The sequence below is a fragment of the Pangasianodon hypophthalmus genome, chromosome 25 (assembly GCF_027358585.1).
Source record: "Pangasianodon hypophthalmus isolate fPanHyp1 chromosome 25, fPanHyp1.pri, whole genome shotgun sequence".
Classification (NCBI taxonomy): Eukaryota; Metazoa; Chordata; class Actinopteri; order Siluriformes; family Pangasiidae; genus Pangasianodon; species Pangasianodon hypophthalmus.
The window spans coordinates 2,367,463-2,387,277 of record NC_069734.1 but is presented as its reverse complement, the minus strand read 5'-3'; the positions used below and the strand labels follow the sequence as shown (position 1 = coordinate 2,387,277).

At 38.8% G+C, this 19,815-nt stretch overlaps 2 protein-coding genes across 6 annotated transcripts; one reads left to right on the top strand and one right to left on the bottom strand.

Moving 5' to 3' along the window:
- Positions 1–776: 776 nt before the first annotated feature.
- On the bottom strand, positions 777–12,201 carry dnaja2a (DnaJ heat shock protein family (Hsp40) member A2a). The gene is made up of 9 exons (XM_026937615.3): positions 12,046–12,201; positions 8,772–8,831; positions 7,569–7,795; positions 7,285–7,365; positions 6,218–6,351; positions 5,867–6,063; positions 3,249–3,393; positions 3,025–3,152; positions 777–1,842 (listed from the first exon to the last, which is right to left on the bottom strand). The coding sequence occupies exons 1-9, from the start codon at positions 12,121–12,123 to the stop codon at positions 1,654–1,656; spliced, it is 1,239 nt and encodes a 412-aa protein (XP_026793416.3). The 5' UTR covers positions 12,124–12,201; the 3' UTR covers positions 777–1,653.
- Positions 12,202–13,864: 1,663 nt separating this feature from the next.
- LOC117596041 (uncharacterized) lies at positions 13,865–19,531 on the top strand. Of its 5 annotated transcripts, none has more exons than XM_053229258.1 (10): positions 13,865–14,411; positions 14,881–14,911; positions 15,010–15,059; positions 16,793–16,823; positions 16,924–16,973; positions 17,792–17,819; positions 18,221–18,321; positions 18,515–18,542; positions 18,693–18,893; positions 19,021–19,531. In XM_053229258.1, exons 1-10 carry the CDS (start codon positions 14,322–14,324, stop codon positions 19,245–19,247), a joined length of 837 nt encoding a protein of 278 aa, XP_053085233.1. In that variant the 5' UTR covers positions 13,865–14,321; the 3' UTR covers positions 19,248–19,531. The 5 variants fall into 5 exon arrangements, with proteins under 5 accessions (XP_053085233.1, XP_034155393.2, XP_053085234.1 ...); XM_034299502.2 differs by having other exon boundaries at positions 13,869–14,411; positions 17,789–17,819; XM_053229259.1 differs by lacking the exons at positions 16,793–16,823; positions 16,924–16,973 and having other exon boundaries at positions 13,870–14,411; positions 17,789–17,819.
- Positions 19,532–19,815: the final 284 nt, after the last annotated feature.

Sequence of the window (19,815 nt, the reverse complement as noted above, 5' to 3'; positions counted from 1 at the left end):
GATTACAGATGTGTAGAACCTAAACGTAACACACTCTGAATAGCAGCCCTTTGTTTCAGCAAATGCTTATACTTTACGTAGCAAAGGCAAACTCTCGTAGCAAAAAAAAAAAGTCAAACACTCTCCACTGTATGTGCATAGTTTGAGGCTTTTGGGTGACATGCTGAATTTCCTCAGTAAGTAGATCTTCACCTGATGTATGAATCACTTAACATGAAATATGATGACTATGAAAAGAAAACATTGCACTTTTTCATCTGTTCAATTTTATTTCAGAGGAATAAAATTGGTTTCCCTGCAACAGCATGTCCTAACTAATCATTATACCACCTCTCCTTGATCATTTTCCTTGAACAGCACCACACTATGCATTTTGTTTCTCTTGTATTACAATAGGGGCTTTATTGTTTTGACTTGGCTCTGGAGAGGCCACAAGATTCATCCTGCATACTGAATATATTCATTGAGCTGTCTTAAAATAATGCCATAAAACACATGGGCTTTCTTTGTGATTCAGCTTCATGACAAACTACACTTAATCTCTACTTATAAAGTGATGAAGCTCAGTTGAAGTGCATGTAGTTTTACCTGCTGAAATTGTAAGCCTGATTCTTTTTACTTATTTGAGAACCAGAAATGGCAAACTTCAGGCACAAAATGAAAGTAAATTTAATCATGGGGCACAAAAGTTGGAAATTACCTTCTGAAGAAACCTGAGAGAATTCAGAGCTCCAACATCATATCATCGTATCAAAGGAAAGGAAGGACTCAGTTGATTTTGGAGAGATAGTTTTATTTAACAACTTCATAAATTTTTTTCCACAGAAGTTATAAGCCTATAGCTGCTTTCCACCCACTTGTTTCATAATACGATTTTTTTTTTTATTTGGATGTTTCAGTGCTTTCCCAGCATGCACCTGGGCTGAAGACAGATACAGGCAAGTGAAGATTTTATTTAAACTAGATCATAACTGCAGCTCATAAAGCTTAAATGACAAACACTTTAATTTTATACACAATGCTGTAGACTCTTGTTCCAATTCTTAAAATATAACAGAAAGAAGAGGAAGAAAAAAAAAAAAAAGTAAAAATCTACAAAGTAAAGTGGTAAAAATCAATCAAGCACAAATACATACAAACCAACCTAAAAATGTGATGCTTATTATAATGTCCCAAAGGTGTTTTTGTCTTATTTAAAGGACTTTTCTCTTTTACGGTCTCTTTCTCTCTCACACAAACATACTCTACAAATAAAGAGGCTCGAGTCCAAGGCCAGAACTGCACGTTGGGATTAGTTTTAAATTAACTCTAAATACTATGCTGACAGCAGAAACAACAACAACAACAGAAAAAAATGCAAGTTACACACCAAGTAAAAGAGAAACGACCTTTTTTCTTCTCCTCCGTCTGATGTGAGGTTGCCTGGATAGGAAACTAAAAGGGGAGGCTGCCAGAGAGGAAAGAGGGAGGAGCTACGGGCTCATATGTGCGTTCACTAGGGAAAGCAGCGTACTCGCTGTTTAAGGCGAACCCCAATCAGACGGAAGAAAAAAAAAAAAAAAAAAAACGGCCACACCTTTGTTGATCTGATGTTGTGCAACTAGAACATTTTTTTTTCCTTCTCTGGATCCAGACAGGTTGGGATGGTCATGCTTACTGATGGGCGCACTGCACCCCGGGGCCGTGATGGCCGCCCTCTTCGTCAGAGCTGTCGTTGTAGGCTTCGCGCCGATGGCTGCCGGATGAGCTCTGGCTGACGTTGAATTCCTGCAGGTCCACTTCCTCTGCATCGCCCGAGATTATGGGAGCCTCGGCGCGCGAGGGCAGCAGATCCTCCAATTCCTGTGAAAAGATTTACACTATTTTACACTATTTCAGCTACTTATACTGTACTCTTTTGCACCATTCTCACTGGATTCACTTTCTAATAGAACTGTGTACTGGTCGGCGCTGCACTGGGACTTACTGTGCCCACTGTCTATCCCAGTAGTCATTGTACTGTCTTGTGCTGTCTGCACTTTATGTATAAATTTATGTAGTCCCTTGTAGTTCTGTGTTTGTCTTATGTAGCACCTTGGTCCTGGAGAAACGTTGTTTTGTGTCACTATGTACTAACTGGCTATATATGGTTGAAATGACAAACTCCACTTGACTTTGAGATGATTATCAGGCTTTAATCAACATCAGCATACCCCGCCCTCTAATCAAACCGTTCAGTTTATAACTGTTTGGCTTGGGGGTAATACCTTAAAAACATTTTGCCAAGGTTCTTCAAGCATACCAAATGATGGGGAATTCACTAGTCTCTGACTCACAGGTGAACGATATTAATAAAATAGTTCGATGAAAACTGAAAGCTAAATATAGACAGACAATCAGCGTAGACATTTTTAGTTTTGTTGCACAAAGTTGGTAACAAGTCTATCTGTTAGCAAAACTTTCCAAAAAAAACACCAAGCTCTCACATACTTCTGTCCATGGATATCCTTATGCTACAGAAAAATATTTAATTATTCTGTATAACATTCCAGCGTGCAGCTATGTGGTGAAGTTGTCACGTGACACTTTTACAGACAAGCTAAAAATCAAAACTGACCTTTTTATACATTTTTATATCTTCTACTAAAGTGCAGCAATTCTGCCCCACCGCTAAAACTTTATTACGTCAAATATAGAATTGCTGCCTCCGTCTCCTCGATGCCGTGGTGTTGAGGGAGGCGAGTAGTCCTTCATAATCGACTAGCGTCTCCCCGTGTGTTTCAGAATGTCCACTTTTCACAAGCCAATCAAATCCCTGCCCTCTCAAATAGGCTGTTTCTCTCAGAAACGTGTCACATGATGAGGGAAAACATGTTCATCTACTTCACGCCTCTGGACTCAAAGCTAAACTTTACAGCTTCACTGAAAACCTGCAGATTTATTCAAATTATTTGCACATTGGAATCAAATAATTTAGCATCATCCTCCTGTTCAGACATAAGAGCTGGACATGAAGGACCTGCAATCATGTATCATTACACTCACCGATAGTTTCTCTGGGCTGATCCATTTGTTCTCTGGGAACTGAACTTCAAACTTGATGAACAGGTCTCCTTTCTCGAAGGGGTTGCGGTAATGTGGCATCCCTTCACCTCTCACAACTCTGATAGAACCTACAACACACACACACAGCTAGTTTTATAATCCCTGTGCATGAAACGATAAACCGCTCATAACCAAACAGAGCACACTGTTTGCACATCACTCACCTGGCTCGATGACTTTGCCAGCTGGGTATTTCACCACGATCTGTCTGCCGTCCAGATGTTTCAGGACGAACTGAAAACCGCAAAGTGCTTCGACCAGGCCAAGCTTGTGGGTCATGTGCAGGTCGTGTCCGTCTCTTCTATACGTCTAGAAAAAAAGACAGCAAAGCAAAAAGGAAGATGATTACAGATCATGTGGGTAAAACCAGAAGAAATACAGACGCAGTCTCAATTACTCTACAGGATGCCCCAAGTCTCCATACACAGGGGAAATTAATACTGTTCCAACATTTTTCCTATTTAGTTTATATTATATATATTTTCCAGATAGCCTTTAAGAATGTCTTTGACAAAAGAAGAACGTATTGAAATCATTCTCATGGCTGGATCGTGAAGCTGTCGCAAGGTTGCGATGAACTTTAACAGGAAACATGGCGAGCACATCACACACGACACTGTCGCCAAACTTATTAACAAATTCAAAAAGACTGGAAGTTTTGCAGAACAAGTGAGAAGTGAACGTCCACAAACATCCACTGATGAAGACACAACCGACATGGTGAGGCAAAAACAGTCCCCTGTGTATGGAGACACTTTTGGGACTTCCTGTATTATGTAATTATCTGTGTAAACTATGTACATACGCACACAACACTATGTTTTGTCTGAAATCTGATCACATTTACACAGACTGATACACAATCTGATATTAGAAAGCAACAGGTGTAGGAGTCAGACAAAACTAAAGGTTCATTAGATAAGAATTTTTTTTTTTTTTTCCCAAAACTCAGTCTCCAACAGTTAAGTAGGTGGGTTTGACACTTGACCTGCCCATGTTCAAGAAGCTCCGCCCCCAGGATCCATCCAAACACAAACATACATTCTGGACTGGAAGTCAGTTTCATAATCACGTTTTTTCAGCCGCTCAATACACTTTTACGGAGACCATGGCGTGAACAATTATTTTTTATCATGTTCTACATATTTTCCGGGTTATTTGTACAAGCAAGAAAAAAAAATCAACTACTGCACCTTGAAATAAATAAATAAATTCTCTCTCTCATATATATATATATTTTTTTCTTACATGACATTGCATATCCTGCACTGACTCTGGAATCTGCCCAAAAAAAATTAGAGGACAAAACAAAACAAAACAAAAAAAAAAAACACTAAAGAAGGAGGACAGGATTTAAAACAAACCAAAACGGGAGGTAATTTCCTACCACATCTTTCTAACATTAGGTCATTTTTTTTTCAGTCATCACCGCATCCACACACCGTCACTGTAACTGTCTCACTGCCTGAATGACATTTAAATGTAAAGTAGTCCCTTAACGGCTAAAAGCTTCCACTTTGCATGAAAAAGTCAAAACCCCACAGAACATGCAGCAGCCTATCAGGGGGCCAATCACAATCATGTCGCCTTGGTGATATTTAACAGTGAAGACTATGCTAAAATAGCACTTCCCCTTAAGCCCTCTCTCATCAGTTTCCATGAAAGCTTGCGTCAGCATGATCTGCCAGGCTATTTTGAAGAGGGCTTCAGAAGCTTCTAGGCCTGGAGGTGACAGGAACACAGAGGCGGCGGCTACGAGTCAGACAAAGAGACGTCAACACCCGAATGAAACAACTAACTAATTATGTAAAAATGTACACAAATAACTCGTACGATCAAAATAAACCATTGCCACTTGACCAGTATCCCCATAAACTATCGCTAATGCACTCTCACTGTTACAGTCTCCATCTAACTGAGACCTTTTAAGAGCTACATGAAGTTAAGGAAAAAATAAATAAAGAAATCAGCAAGTCTGTCATGACGATTCAACGGCTTTCACACCAGTGCATTTCTTACGTAATGTAACACAAAACAAAGAAGGAGGAAGACGCTGTTTTTTCATTTACAGATAGGTGAGTGCTTGTGAGAAGGAACTAGTGATGGGTAAGATCAGGAGAACTGACCACAGCATGGACATGACACACTGTCACTGCAATCTGCGTTGCTCTCTCTCTCTCTCTCTCTCTCACACACACACACACACACACACACACACACGGTTATCTATCTGTCTGCAGTACATGATGCGTCAACTTGCTGCACTTGCATCCGTCCAGCAAAGTCATGCTGATACAGTATAAGGCCGAAAGTATGTGCACCCCTGACCATCACACCCATATATGGTTCTTCCCCAAACACACAATTGTCTAGAGTGACTTTGTGTGCTGTAGCATTACAGTTTCCCTTCACTGGAACTAAGAGACCCAAACCTGTTCCAGCATGACAATGCCCCTGTGCACAAAGCGAGCTCCATGAAGACATGGTGTGTGAAGGTTGGAGTGGAAGAACTCGAGTGTCCTGCACAGAGCCCTGACCTCAACCCCACTGAACACCTTTGGGATGAACTGGAACACCGACTGAACCCCAGACCTCCTCAACATCCCAACATCAGTGTCTGACCTCACTAATGCTCTTGTAGCTGAATGAACACAAATCCCCACAGCCACGCTCCAGAACCTCCAGAGTGGAGGTTCAATAAGATTAGACATTCTCAGTTCTTTATTGTATTTGTTGTTATAGGGATAGAGGGATGCCGTGATGGTGTGGACGAGCAGCGTACCTCGTGCTCCTTCTCCTGCAGGACGAGGACGATGTCTCCAGGCTCCACGCCCGGCGCCTGATCCGCTTCTCCTCCGAAGGTGATCTTCTGCCCGTGTTTCATGCCTTTGTCCACGTGCACCTCCAGGATCTTTACCTCCTTCACCACTTTCTTCCCCTCGCACTTTTTACAGCGGTCTTTCTCACTGATCACCTCGCCTACAAACACACACATTTCTCATGTTTCCTACACATTCATTGCTAATAAAAAGTTTCAGTGCATAAACAGGACCAATTCCAGCTGACGAACGACAGCTAGACGGACTATAAAAAGTTAGCTGGTCTGGGTTTTTAGCTCTGCTGGAGCATTTACCTTCACCACTGCAGTCAGTGCAGACGGACTGCATCTGTTGGACCATGCCAGGAGCCAGCTGTCTGATCATGATGCGCATACCACGCCCCCTGCAGGTCGTACACTTCTGCACTGCGCCAGTCTTCCCTCCCTGGCTGCAAACACAGACGACAAAATTTTCTCTCTTCACTGAATCCCAACACGACGGCAAGACAAAGTCATAAAGCACTCTATGTCGAATTCTCAAATCTGATTGGTCAGAAGCTGTTGATTAATTCTCTACAACAGCAGTTCTGACTGTTGTGCAGCTGCAAATCGCAGGGTTACATTTATATTAACGCGCTTGCTCTAATTATGTTATCGCTTCTACGCTAAGCGCTCATTCTCAGGGACTTTTCGGACGGACGCTCCACATAAACAGATTAAAAACACAATCGTTAATATAGTGAAATTTTCTATAAGGAGAAATAATAATAATAATAATAATGCGTTTTATTTAATGGCGCCTCCAATTATTATTTAAAGGAGTCTCCAATGTCAGTGCTTTGTAACAGCTGTGGCCAAGTTTTCCAACATCTTCAGGACAGAGGAGTTTACACTTTGAGGTTTCTCGATAACATGACGTACTGCATTTTATTTTTTTGTCTTATTAACTTAGAGAGAGAAAAAGGCGCTGATGAAAGAACGACTGTTTACAGCTGCTGTAAAGTAAGTGATAACACGAATTAACTTGTTTCATAGACGTTCCACAATACGTGTAAATAAACAGATGAAAAAAACGTATGCCTTAAATATGATCATTCTGTAAAATTGCAGTGGTATCAGAGGAAGGAAACACTTCGGGACATGCTGTTGTCGGAAAATAATCAGTTTTAACGGTAACGCTGCTTCATCACACCACTCCACTGATGAGCATTTTCTATAAGAGCATGACGCATTGTTTTATTCCTTACATATTCATTTTTATTAAGTTAAACAAGCAAGTGAATGAAAACTGATTTTTTTTTTTTTGCAGGGATGATTTATAAAATGGCTGACATTTTATTAACATCACTCACTAGACAAATCAGTTCATTCCAAATACTTACCCATTACAAGTGCTACAAAGGACGTTCTTGCTCAGTTGTAATTTGGTTGTTTTCCCATTATACAGATCTTCAAGTGAAACCCTTGAGATAAAGAGGAAAAACACCAAATTATACACCAAAAAAACAAATTTATTACGGTTAAAATAAATGAAGAGCATGGGTCCTAAAAGAACTAGATCAGCACTAAAAATAAAAAGAGGGTAGCCTCGGAGTTCAGGGTCAACCCACCACGTCGCTTTTCCATTTCTACACGTCACTAATCTACTGAAAACGCGATGACTCACTTGAGAGGGTGCACCATGTCCTCGCCTCTCCGCCGGCCGCCGTTCCGGCTGCGCCCCTGACCGCCCATGAAGCCGAAGAGGCCACCGCCGAAAATGTGAGAGAAGATGTCGTCCATGCCGGGTCCTCCTCCGCCCCCTTCTCGCAGGCCTTGCTCTCCATAGCGGTCGTACAGCTCCTTCTTCTCTGGGTTAGTTAGCACTTCGTACGCAAAGCTGATCTCTTTGAACTGAAATTAAACGAGATAAAAGGTCACCGCTCAGCTATTCTACCATTTCTGTTTATTTCTCTCCAACCTCAAAAATGATTAACGTTTCAGAAGAATGCGCTCTTGGCATGATGAACACATTACTATCTGAAATTCTGGAAATTAAATACCAGACTCTTAAGACTCTTATAGCTCATCACTTTGCAGTTGCATCAATCATTCAAATGAAGTTCATTTTCCTTTTTTATTTGTTTGTAATTTAACACCATGTCAGCCACCATGGCTATTTTCACGGTAGGAAACAGGAGCAAAATATAAAGAATTTTATTTAAGTTTCTTTAAGTTTCTTAAAGTTTATCTTCGATAAAAAAATCTAAAATTAAATCTGTTCTCACTTCCAATCTTTTCATATGAATCAACCAAATACAAAAAGAGATCTAGAGGCGTTGAAACCATCACAGTCCATGAAAATATGCCTCAGAGATACGGGACTTTAGCATAAGCGGCATGAAGGAGGATCTTCACCTGTTAACAAAAACTTGAGTGAGTCTAGAGTGGCCTATTCGACGAAGGATGTAGATGACACGCGATTATTCAAGTAGAAACAACGTTTTCTACCAACAACAGGACTGATTTCGTGAGGTTTATTTGAACTACTTTATTGGTCGTGTTCCTTGGAATGGTTTCCTGAATCCTGATTACACTAAACTGTTGCAAAAATCTTTATTCTTTTGTTAACTTTGTCGTTACGGAGCTACACAATGCAAGATCTTGGACATATTTTCATTTTTTCTTTTATAGACTGTAGCAAGTGATTTGAACTTCTGAATTTTGTAACAAAACCAAAATTAACATCCATCTGTGAGACTTTCTGATAAAATCCACTCATCATTTTGCTTCATTATTAGCCTTTAATCCCAGATCCACAAGGATAAACACTGATCCAACATTACATTTCACTTCTAATAAGCAGTACGGCTTGTTTATAAATCCTTACCTTGTCTCCAGCATTGGGGTTCTTGTCCGGGTGATATTCCTTTGCTAATTTGCGATAAGCCTGAAATAAATTATAAAAAAAAATCTTTATTAACAATAAAATGTACTCTCTTGCGTATATTAAGGAGTAACGTATATGAGAAGTGCATAAAGCATCTTCAAATTTTAGTAATTTCATGCCCCATGAAACTGGAACAACAGGAAAGCGAATTATCTTTTATTAAAATGGCTACGTTGTTCATTTAATTACAAAATTACTGCGTTTAATTACTTCAGAGCGCTACTATACCGAGTTATTTATCGGCCATTCGTCATATTTTTATTCCTTTCGCTGAAGAATCATTGTTTAAAATCACACAAAACTTATGATGTTTAAGGCATCAAGACATTCGCATGTATAATCACGTCAATGTTATTTTAACTATGTTAAAATTTTATATTTAATTAAAAACAACAGTCTTGATTGTGATATAAAACTTTAAATTTTCGTACTATTAATAATTTAAGAACCAATGCGCAAGGTGAGAATTGGTCGGTCCAAAAACAACTTAATGAACCAGAATAGGAACGATATCTTCAGATTAAAAAAAAAAAAAACAGTACAATTATGGAAATGTGGTTGTTACAAATTTCTGCGCTGATAACGGAGGATACTGTCAGTAAGATATCATTCAGACCAGAACAGACTTTCGAAACGCCTCACATTTAGTGTTGAGTAACGAGTTATGAATCTCAGTACGGAGAATTTCAGTCTTATCCAGAAAGGACGTTTGTGGCTGCAGGCTTTCAGTCCAGCCGAGCAGGAGTCACACCTGATTCCACTCGTTTAATCAGCTCATGTCGCTCTCCAGTCTGACTTGGCATCTGGTAAAATATGTAGATGTTAAAATATATTTGTACCAAAAGTTTCTTTCTGTCCTCTTTAATCTGATGCCAATTTGTGGGGAAAGAAGAAGAAAAATTTAGTGACTTTTTGAGTGAATGTTTGCGACTGTCCTGAACTCGAGGCGGCTCCAGTTCACATCACAGCTGCTGGTTATGTGAGTTGAGAGCAGATTCACTTGACTCACCACCAGAGTAAAGACAGTGACCAAACACTGATCACCCCGTGTTCCCCCGACGACCAACCACTGATCACCCCGTGTTCCCCCGACGACCAACCACTGATCACCCCGTGTTCCCCCGACGACCAGCCACTGATCACCCCGTGTTCCCCCGACGACCAGCCACTGATTACCCCCGTCCCCCCCGTACTCCCGACAACCAATCACCCCCGTACTCCCGATCACCCCCGTTCTCCCCGACGACCAATCACTGCTCACCCCCGTACTCCCGACGACCAATCCCCGATCACCCCCGTTCTCCCCGACGACCAATCACTGCTCACCCCCATTCCCTGACCACCCCATGTTCCCCGACGACCAGCCACTGATTACCTACATCCCCCGACGACCGATCCCCGATCACCGACGACCGATCCCCGCCGTCCCCCCGACGACCGATCCCCGATCACCGACGACCGATCCCCGCCGTCCCCCCGACGACCGATCCCCGATCACAGACGACCGATCCCCGCCGTCCTCCCCGACGACTGATCCCCGATCACTCCCGTCCCCCCCCGACGACCGATCCCCGATCACTCCCGGTCCCCGGTCACTGCCGTTCCCCCTGACGGCCGATCACTGAACGCCACTGTTCCCTAATGACCGATCGCTGATCACCCCGTTTCTCTGTTTACATCTCTCTCCTTGGCGATATTCGTTCTGCGCGTCTGTTTCCCGACTCCTCAGTACCGCGGCTTCATTATTGATAGAAATGTCAGAATTTGGCGAATATTTAAATAGTTTGCGATGCCGTGACCAAAAGTCTACTTTCTATAACAAATGTTATCCATCTTTCACCTTCTAACACGCCACAGTATGCAAATGACTCTGATGATTTAATGAATATGCAAATTAGCCTGTGACATCATGCTGCGAATTCTCCTGAAAATTAAAAAGTTATCAACACTTTAGTTATAAATCTTACAGTTTAGTCTCTGGTTTATGGTTTAACCACGTGTGCTAGTTAATAGTTAACTAAGCCGTAAATAGAAAAGTTTTGTGAGCAATAATGTTTAAAAAAAAAAAAAAAAAAAAAAAAAAAAAAAAAAAAGAGAGAGAAAAAAACGTTAGCGTGATGACGTCATGGGAAAATTGCGTAAGTGATATTTCATAGTGAACAACTTTTGTTAGCTTCACTCAGCTAGTTAGCCTGTTAGCTAGCAACACGTTTCGCTTGATTTATAGTTAGCTAGTTGGCTAATTTTACCCGTAACCATGACTACGAGCTCAGTGTGAGGTGGATTAAACTGTAGGTTTTGAAATAACTGGAATATAAAAAGACAATGAAATCAGGCCTGCTATGCTAAAGCACATAAAGCTAGCTAGTTAGCTAACTACACACCCATGATTTAAAAAAAAAAAAAAAAGTTTATTATCCAGAATACAACTTGTCAAAATATATACATAAGTATATAAGTGAAATAAATCAACCTGAGTAATGATATTATTATTATTAAGCAACAATATGTTGAATTAATAACTGCGTTTGTGTCTGAGTTGACCCAATTATTTCCCTAGTGTCGTTTATCTAAACATATAGAAATATAAAACCACTTCTATATACACTCTTCAAAATGTTTTAGTAAATATTAAAGTGTGTGTGTGCGTGTGTGTGTGTGTGAAGGCTAATTTCTCACGAGAGAAAGCGGTTTGCTAGCAAAACCGGCCTGTTCACCGGCTTTATGAACGTTATGCTAATCACGCTAATGCTACCTACTTTACAAGAAACGTTACAACTGAAAAAATTTGGCCAATTGAATTCGTTAAAGATAGACAAACAGCGAATCAAAGAGACAGTCAATATCTAATCCAAGCAAAAAAAAAAACCTATAAAAGCGTATTTGTGTAATAGTCACCGGCTACATCTACTAGGCCTCGTTGCTTAGACATACAGCGTTATCAAGGGACGCATCCCAAATCGCTTCCTCGAGCACTACATAGTGCGCACCAGCCAATACAGTCAGCGCCTAGTTAGTGCACTCAGACCGGACGTGCGCGGCAATTTGGAACACGTCCCCTACTCCTGCTAGCAAAGCTAGCTAAGTTGCTAATCCGTCCTTCCTGCTTGTGATAGCCGCACACCGGAGTCGGATTGAGGTCTGAAATAAAGCGGCGCGGGAGCGTTTCTCGATCTTAAACCGACAGCGATCGATTTCTATCACTTCAATTTACCTTTTTGAGCTCGTTTTCAGACGCTGAAGGAGACACGCCGAGAATGTCGTAGAGTTTTGTGTCGGCAACGTTCGCCATGGTGAAGCTGAGCGCAGGGAGGTGAAGAGAGGAAACCAGCGCATGCGCAGTGGAGCTACTTTAACCTCCCGTCCGGGTGGGAGATCTATGCGCATGCGCGGTGTGACGCATTTCATGCTTCCTTCAAGTTCTCCCTTATTTATGGTGAAAACGCGTTTCCGAACTAAGCTGCACTGAACATGAACTTCCTCTCAAGTCAAGTGGGGTTTATTGTCATTCATATTCTATAGCCTGTACACATTTTGAGCGAAATGTTGTTTCCTCAGGATCATGGTGAAACACATATGCATGAATAAATTTAACTTATTGTATTTTATATTTTATATTTTGTGTGTGTACGTGTTGTATCTTGCTACTGACCATGCTGCTGTAACACAAGAATTTCCCTCATGGGATCAATAAAGTACATCTATCTATCTATCTATCTATCTATCTATCTATCTCTATAGGAATACAATGGCACAGTACACAGGACAACATACAGTAAAGTGCAGATGTGTGTGACGGTGTGAGAAAATACAATAAATACACAGGACAATAAACACACTGGATAGTGCACGTCAAACTAGAAGGACAACAGAGCAGTGTTGAGTGGAAAAAACAATGTAGAAAATTGTTTTAGCAGCAATAAGAGAGTCCTAACAGTTAGAAAAGGAACTTCAAAACCTCAGCAGCTATGTTCAGAAAGAAAGCTCAGATAAGGTTTCTGAAATATCAGATTTAAGAAGGAAATATATTCTGAAGGAATATACTGTAACTCACAATGTGGACACTCAGTCTAAAAACTGTTGCTTCCACCATCCATATATCCATATATATATATATATATATTCTTATACACTTAAAAAAAATCCCTTCATAAATTTTTTTATGTATATATTTTTCTTATATTTAATATTTTTCTTTATATATATTTTTATGTATATTTTTTCTTTATACTTAATATTTTATGTCGGAGCAGTTGTATAAAGCATTTCACTGCAAATTGTACTGTGTATAGTTATGTACGTGACAAATAAAAATTGAATTTGAATCTGAAAAACTGGATTTAGGAAATAAAATGCACCCTGCTTGTGTGAATAATGTCCTAGTTAAGCTTTCTGGCTTGTTATTCCTGTTATTCCCTTTAACTGCAACTGCTAACATAATGTTAATGATATACAGATAAACAAATTTCTCTTATACCAACGTTTATTAATGAACGACACATTATTGAGCTTTTAAACTTTTTAATGTTGTGGAAAGTCTGTGAGACTCGAGTCTTCAATTCTCTTTTCCTCAGACAGCTTACTAGATTTGCATGTGCTCAAAATCTCCTTACTATCCAACATTTACTGAAAATATAAAATTGAAAAAGCAATAAAATATTTGAATCACCATGTTAAAAAAAATCTACAATTTAGTTTTTAGTAGTCACTGATTATTAATTGTGACCCACAGACACAATTAAGCTTCCATCTCTAACTCCTGTTGCATTATGCACTTTATTTTTAAAAATTTTATCTATTTAATATAATAGGTGAAAATATTAGAAAGACAAACAGACTGGGCTAGTTAACTAGCCAACATTCAGCTGAACGCAAAGACCTCGTAATTACAACTTCACAGTAACATATAGGAGCAGGTGAAGGCACCATAACTTTTCCTTGCTGCGTCACTTTATGATTTTTTTTTCTTCTATTTTTTTCCCCCAGGATCCCATCTTATGTAGATAGAAGTTAAACATATGTAGTCGCACGTGAGCCGTACAAGCCAATGAATCAATGAAAAATACAGATAATAATAATAATAATAATAATAATAATAGAGCAGAACGTGTATTGTAGCTCATACTAACAGACTGCTGAGTGCAATACCACACATGACCAGCAGACGGCGACAGAATCACAGGACTGTTTATGTTCTGCTCTTAAATAGAACTTATTTAACTTAAACAATAAGACCTGTTTACTATAATATACATAATACAGCAGTTAATACATAATACATCAGCAATTACAATGTTATAATGTTTATATATGTAATTATATGTAACGTAAAATGTAGTGTAATATATGTGACCAGGGACTGTTATTATAGAAAGCCATGTGGTCGTTAAAAGGGTTTCACTTTCATTCCGAGAGATAAAGCTCTGTAAAAGCCTACTATTGTTCATAATATCTCTCTTTCCTGCCGCTGACGTTCGAAGGACAGCAATTATGGCTTCACTTTGGACTTTTTTGGGATACGTTTTGTATTTGCTTGCTTTTATTCTTTGTTTAATCTACTTCATACTCCAACTCATTTGTGTGAGTAATTTTATTCTTATGTGGTTTGAAAGGCAGACGGGTATCACAACCATGATGCACTGTCATTTCTTTTTCTGCATATAACCTACAGTTCATGTAGATGGGTTTGTTCAGTCACAGAGAGGTGAGATCATGAGTTTCACAGTTGTCTCTGGATTCAGTATATTTTCACTAACTGAGGACAGACAATGTTTCAGTAGAACTGTCATGTGTTTACAGAAATTAGTCCAGCTGTATTGCTGTAAATCAAACTAGATCATTCCAGACAGTTCTCATAAATCCATGACAGCCAAAGCAAGGTGTATTTATCTCTTGGTTTCTGAACATGTGTTGAACATGGTATTGAACTTGTATTAACCGATAGACAGAGGTTATGTACATTGATGTACATTATGTACATACATATATCACATGCATGTCATACAGACTGTAGGTGAACTTACACTTTTTATTTTTATTTTCGCTTTAGGCATTTCTGGCTAAACTGGCACCATATAAAGGTAAGTTTCTTCCACTACAGAGCACAGAGCTGAAATTATGACAGTGTATTCTGTTTACATAAAAAGGCAATTGACTTTTTATTCTTTTTTTTTTCCAGTGAAGCGGATTTATTTCCAGCATTTTCAGCGTCCAGCACAATCCCTACAGGTGGATAATTGTTATTGCATTCTTTGGACTAATTAAGCAAATCACTTAAATGTCCCATTAAATGTCTAGTTCATGTAGATGTATTCATTCAAGCATAAGTAGTGTTACTGCTGTAAGGAATAAAACACGCCGTGTTGTGCGGTTACAATCACAAAACAATCAGTGATGGGGTGGTGTGATGAAGCGGAGTATCTGCTACCATCCCAAAGTTAATTCTTTTCCAATAACAGCATGTCCTGAAGTATTTTATTCCTCTTATACCACAGCCAGTGTAAACATGTTTTATTAGTTAAAGACACATTGTAAGTTTTAGTGGTTTATATTTACATTTAATGTTAGTCAATGTTAAAATTTAATGTTAGTCATAACATTTCTTGTTATCACTTACACTATAGCCGCTGTAAACAGTTGTTCTCTCACCAGCCAATTTTTTTTCTCTCCAACAAAGTTAATAAGACAAAAAAAGCAGCTTTTCATGTTACAGAGAAAAGCGTAAACTCCTCTCTCCTGAGGATGTCAGAAAACTTAAAATTACAGCTTTACCTCTGACTGTTACAAAGTGCTGACACTGGAGACTCCTTCCATCCAGAAAACTTCACCAAATCAATGATTACACAAGTTTTTTAACCTGTTTACGTGGAGCATCCACTGTACAAGTCCCTGTGACTGAGCCGTTACTATAGAAATAATAAGATATTAGAACGAGTGCATTAATATAAATCTGTGATTTGCAGCTGCACTACTGTCAGAGCTGCTGTTATAGAAAATTAATCAACACCTTCTGGTCAATTAGAATCCAGAACTCAACAGCACTGTGGTATAAGTGATTTTATCTGAAAGGTTGATAGAGATACACTATATGGCCGTAAGTATGTGCACACCTGACCATAAAACAGTCATATGTGATTGTTGAACATCACTTTCCAGATTTATTCCCCCTTTGCTGTTATAATGAGCTCCACTCTTCTGCGAAGTCTTTCCACTAGATGTTGGAGCGTGGCTGTGGGGATTTGTGTTCATTCAGCTACAAGAGCATTAGTGAGGTCAGGCGCTGATGTTGGGATGTCGAGGAGGTCTGGGGTTCAGTCGGTGTTCCAGTTCATCCCAAAGGTGTTCAGTGGGGTTGAGGTCAGGGCTCTGTGCAGGACACACTGACGTTCGAAGGACAGCAATTATGGCTTCACTTTGGACTTTTTTGGGATACGTTTTGTATTTGCTTGCTTTTATTCTTTGTTTAATCTACTTCATACTCCAACTCATTTGTGTGAGTAATTTTATTCTTATGTGGTTTGAAAGGCAGACGGGTATCACAACCATGATGCACTGTCATTTCTTTTTCTGCATATAACCTACAGTTCATGTAGATGGGTTTGTTCAGTCACAGAGAGGTGAGATCATGAGTTTCACAGTTGTCTCTGGATTCAGTATATTTTCACTAACTGAGGACAGACAATGTTTCAGTAGAACTGTCATGTGTTTACAGAAATTAGTCCAGCTGTATTGCTGTAAATCAAACTAGATCATTCCAGACAGTTCTCATAAATCCATGACAGCCAAAGCAAGGTGTATTTATCTCTTGGTTTCTGAACATGTGTTGAACATGGTATTGAACTTGTATTAACCGATAGACAGAGGTTATGTACATTGATGTACATTATGTACATACATATATCATATGCATGTCATACAGACTGTAGGTGAACTTACACTTTTTATTTTTATTTTCGCTTTAGGCATTTCTGGCTAAACTGGCACCATATAAAGGTAAGTTTCTTCCACTACAGAGCACAGAGCTGAAATTATGACAGTGTATTCTGTTTACATAAAAAGGCAATTGACTTTGTATTTATTTATTTTTTTCCAGTGAAGCGGATTTATTGCCAGCATTTTCAGCATCCAGCACAATCCCTACAGGTGGATAATTGTTATTGCATTCTTTGGACTAATTAAGCAAATCACTTAAATGTCCCATTAAATGTCTAGTTCATGTAGATGTATTCATTCAAGCATAAGTAGTGTAACTGCTGTAAGGAATAAAACACGCCGTGTTGTGCTGTTACAATCACAAAACGATCAGTGACGGGGTGGTGTGATGAAGCGGAGTATCTGCTACCATCCCAAAGTTAATTCTTTTCCAATAACAGCATGTCCTGAAGTATTTTATTCCTCTTATACCACAGCAGTTTGCCAGTGCAAATATTTTTACCAATTAAAGACAGACACATTGTATGTTTTATTGGTTTGTATTTACATTTAATGTTATGGAACCGTGAAAGAAGATAGTTCTTGTTATCACTTACGTTATAGCAGCTATAAATGGTCATTCTCTCACCAGCCATTTTTTTTCTCCCTTGAAGTTAATTGGACAAAAAAAGCAGCTTTTCATGTTACAGAGAAAAGTGTAAACTCCTCTGTCCTGAAGATGTCAGTAAACTTAAATTTACTCCTTCCATAAATGTTAAATAAACATGTAGTTACAGAAGACTTCACCATATGAACGGTGCCGCATATTTTTTAATCCATTTATGTGGAACGTCCGCCTGTGAATGAGCTGTTACTATAGAAATAATAATGTATGAGAACGAGTGCATTAATATAAACCAGGAAACTGTAGCATATAGCATGTACTGCTGTGGCATAATTGATTTAATCTTAAAGGTTGATAGATTCATCATCAGCCACAAGCCTTCCAGTTTGCAGTTAAACTTAATTTTTCAACTTTTTTGCAGCAGGATGAAGTGGATTTCACACCACTGCAAGGTAACTTTCCCCACTGACTGTGGACCTGAAATTATATATTAAATGTTATATGGCAGGAATAAAACATTTGGGGGCGTGCTGTTATAGGAAAATAATCAACAATGGGATAGTGTGATGAACCACAGTTACTGTTACCACCTACTGTTATTTTATATACCACATAATACTGTTATTTTTCTATAACAGCGCGTTCCAGTGTGTTTTATTCCTTTTATACCTCAGTCATTTCCAGCGATTTTAATGTTTTATTTATTAAAGAATGACACATCATGTGTCTTATCCATTTAGAATTACATTTAATGTTGTGGAACATCTGTAAAACTTGAAACTCCTTCCATAAATGTTAAATAAACCTCTCCACACAGAAAACTTAATCCGTTGATGTGATGTGTTTGATCCAGATTATGTTGCTCCAGACAGCAGACGAGCTGTAGACCGTCACCATCATGAAGACCAGGGACTCCTAAAGTATTTGCAAGACATCGTGAAGAATAACCTGTTGGTATGGTTTTAACCTAGAAAAGCATATTGACTGCATGTCTCTCTTGAAGTTAATAAGACACACAAAAAAACCCAAAACACAGCTTGCCATGTTACTGAGATACCTCATTCTGATTGTTGGTGCCAGATGGGCTGGTTTGAGTATTTCAGAAACAGAAAATTGATTGATTTAATCTTCATTCTCTGATTTCCAGGGATCGATGAGTTTCATACTCCAAAAATGTAGGTTTCCTGCTCTGTCGAGTTAAAATCATGTATTGGTGATTATACTGTATATATTATATAAGTTAAAAAATTTAAATGGGAACATATGCCATTTTCTTTACTTCTCTAAAACATGTATGCACTTACACTTTGTTAATTCTGCTTCAGGTGGATTGTCAAAATCGATCAGATTCCACAAGACGGTCTTTGGAAATACCATGAATTGTCACGAGGACTTTTTGAGAAGTCTGTGTATCAGTCCCCAAGACACAATGTTTTCTGTGGATCAGTGTGATGTCATCATTGCTTTCGTCTCTATTGTGTCTCGAGCTGGAACTGACATTGAAGCTGCTCTTAGGAATATACCAGGTAATTGTTCACAGGAAACAGAGAGATTAATCTTTTTTTCATGGCAGGTGCTTTAAAAATGAACAGCCATTTCTGCTGAAAATGAAAATGTTACTGTATTATATTGTTGTTATATTTTCCTTCCTAGGAAACCAGCCGGTTGTTTTTGTGGTGCTCCATCACACTTTTGATCCGAATTACATTTTTCCAGACAGCAGACGAGCTGTTAACAGGAGCAACGTATTGACTGTGGACTGTCTCTTTCATGAAGACCAGGGACTGCTGAAATGTCATTGTAACACAAGGGCACTGGAAGCAACAGCAAAGTATTTGCAAGACATCAAGATGAATGAGAAAGTGTCAGGATATTTTTAAATTGGAAATGATGTTCTCCTTGAAATTTTATTGCCCTGTATCTGATTACACCACTGCAGCTCTCATTGTCCAATTTTTTCATGGAAATTAAGACTAGATATGTAAAGATAGTTCATAGTACAGATAATTGTACATAATTTAACAACAATCAAAGCTATGACTGTTTAGCTTTCAGCTTAAGATATACTCTGATATACTCTTAATATGTAATTCTTCCGGCTTAATTATTTTATTTCATCAAAAGACTATATACAAATTTGAGAAATAAACCTGTTCTGAGTTGATGATGGGCATTTTTTTATGTTAAATAAATATCTCCTTACAGAAAACATCAGTAAAACAACACTGATACAAATTTTAAAAACCCATATACGGAGCACCGACTATTAATTATATTCTTTTCTGCAACATTGGAAGTATTCTTAAAATACATCACATTAACAATCCCAGATTTTGTTTTCCTTTTTAAACTAATATTTGCATTGCACACAAATCTGGGATCCTTAAGCGTTCGTTGGTTCTGTGTTTAAGACCCTACAAGTGTTTCTTTATCAGAAAGTCCCTTTTA

Coding starts and splice junctions, on each gene's coding strand:
- dnaja2a (XM_026937615.3), bottom strand. CDS start 12,123: ATGGCGAACGTTGCCGACACAAAACTCTACGACATTCTCGGCGTGTCT. Junction 8,832..12,045: donor CTGAAAACGAGCTCAAAAAG/GTAAATTGAAGT, acceptor AATTTATTTCAG/GCTTATCGCAAATTAGCAAA. Junction 3,153..3,248: donor TGGCAAAGTCATCGAGCCAG/GTGAGTGATGTG, acceptor TGTGTGTTGTAG/GTTCTATCAGAGTTGTGAGA.
- LOC117596041 (XM_053229256.1), top strand. CDS start 16,114: ATGTTGGGATGTCGAGGAGGTCTGGGGTTCAGTCGGTGTTCCAGTTCA. Junction 18,322..18,514: donor TCGTGAAGAATAACCTGTTG/GTATGGTTTTAA, acceptor TCTGATTTCCAG/GGATCGATGAGTTTCATACT. Junction 18,543..18,692: donor GAGTTTCATACTCCAAAAAT/GTAGGTTTCCTG, acceptor ATTCTGCTTCAG/GTGGATTGTCAAAATCGATC.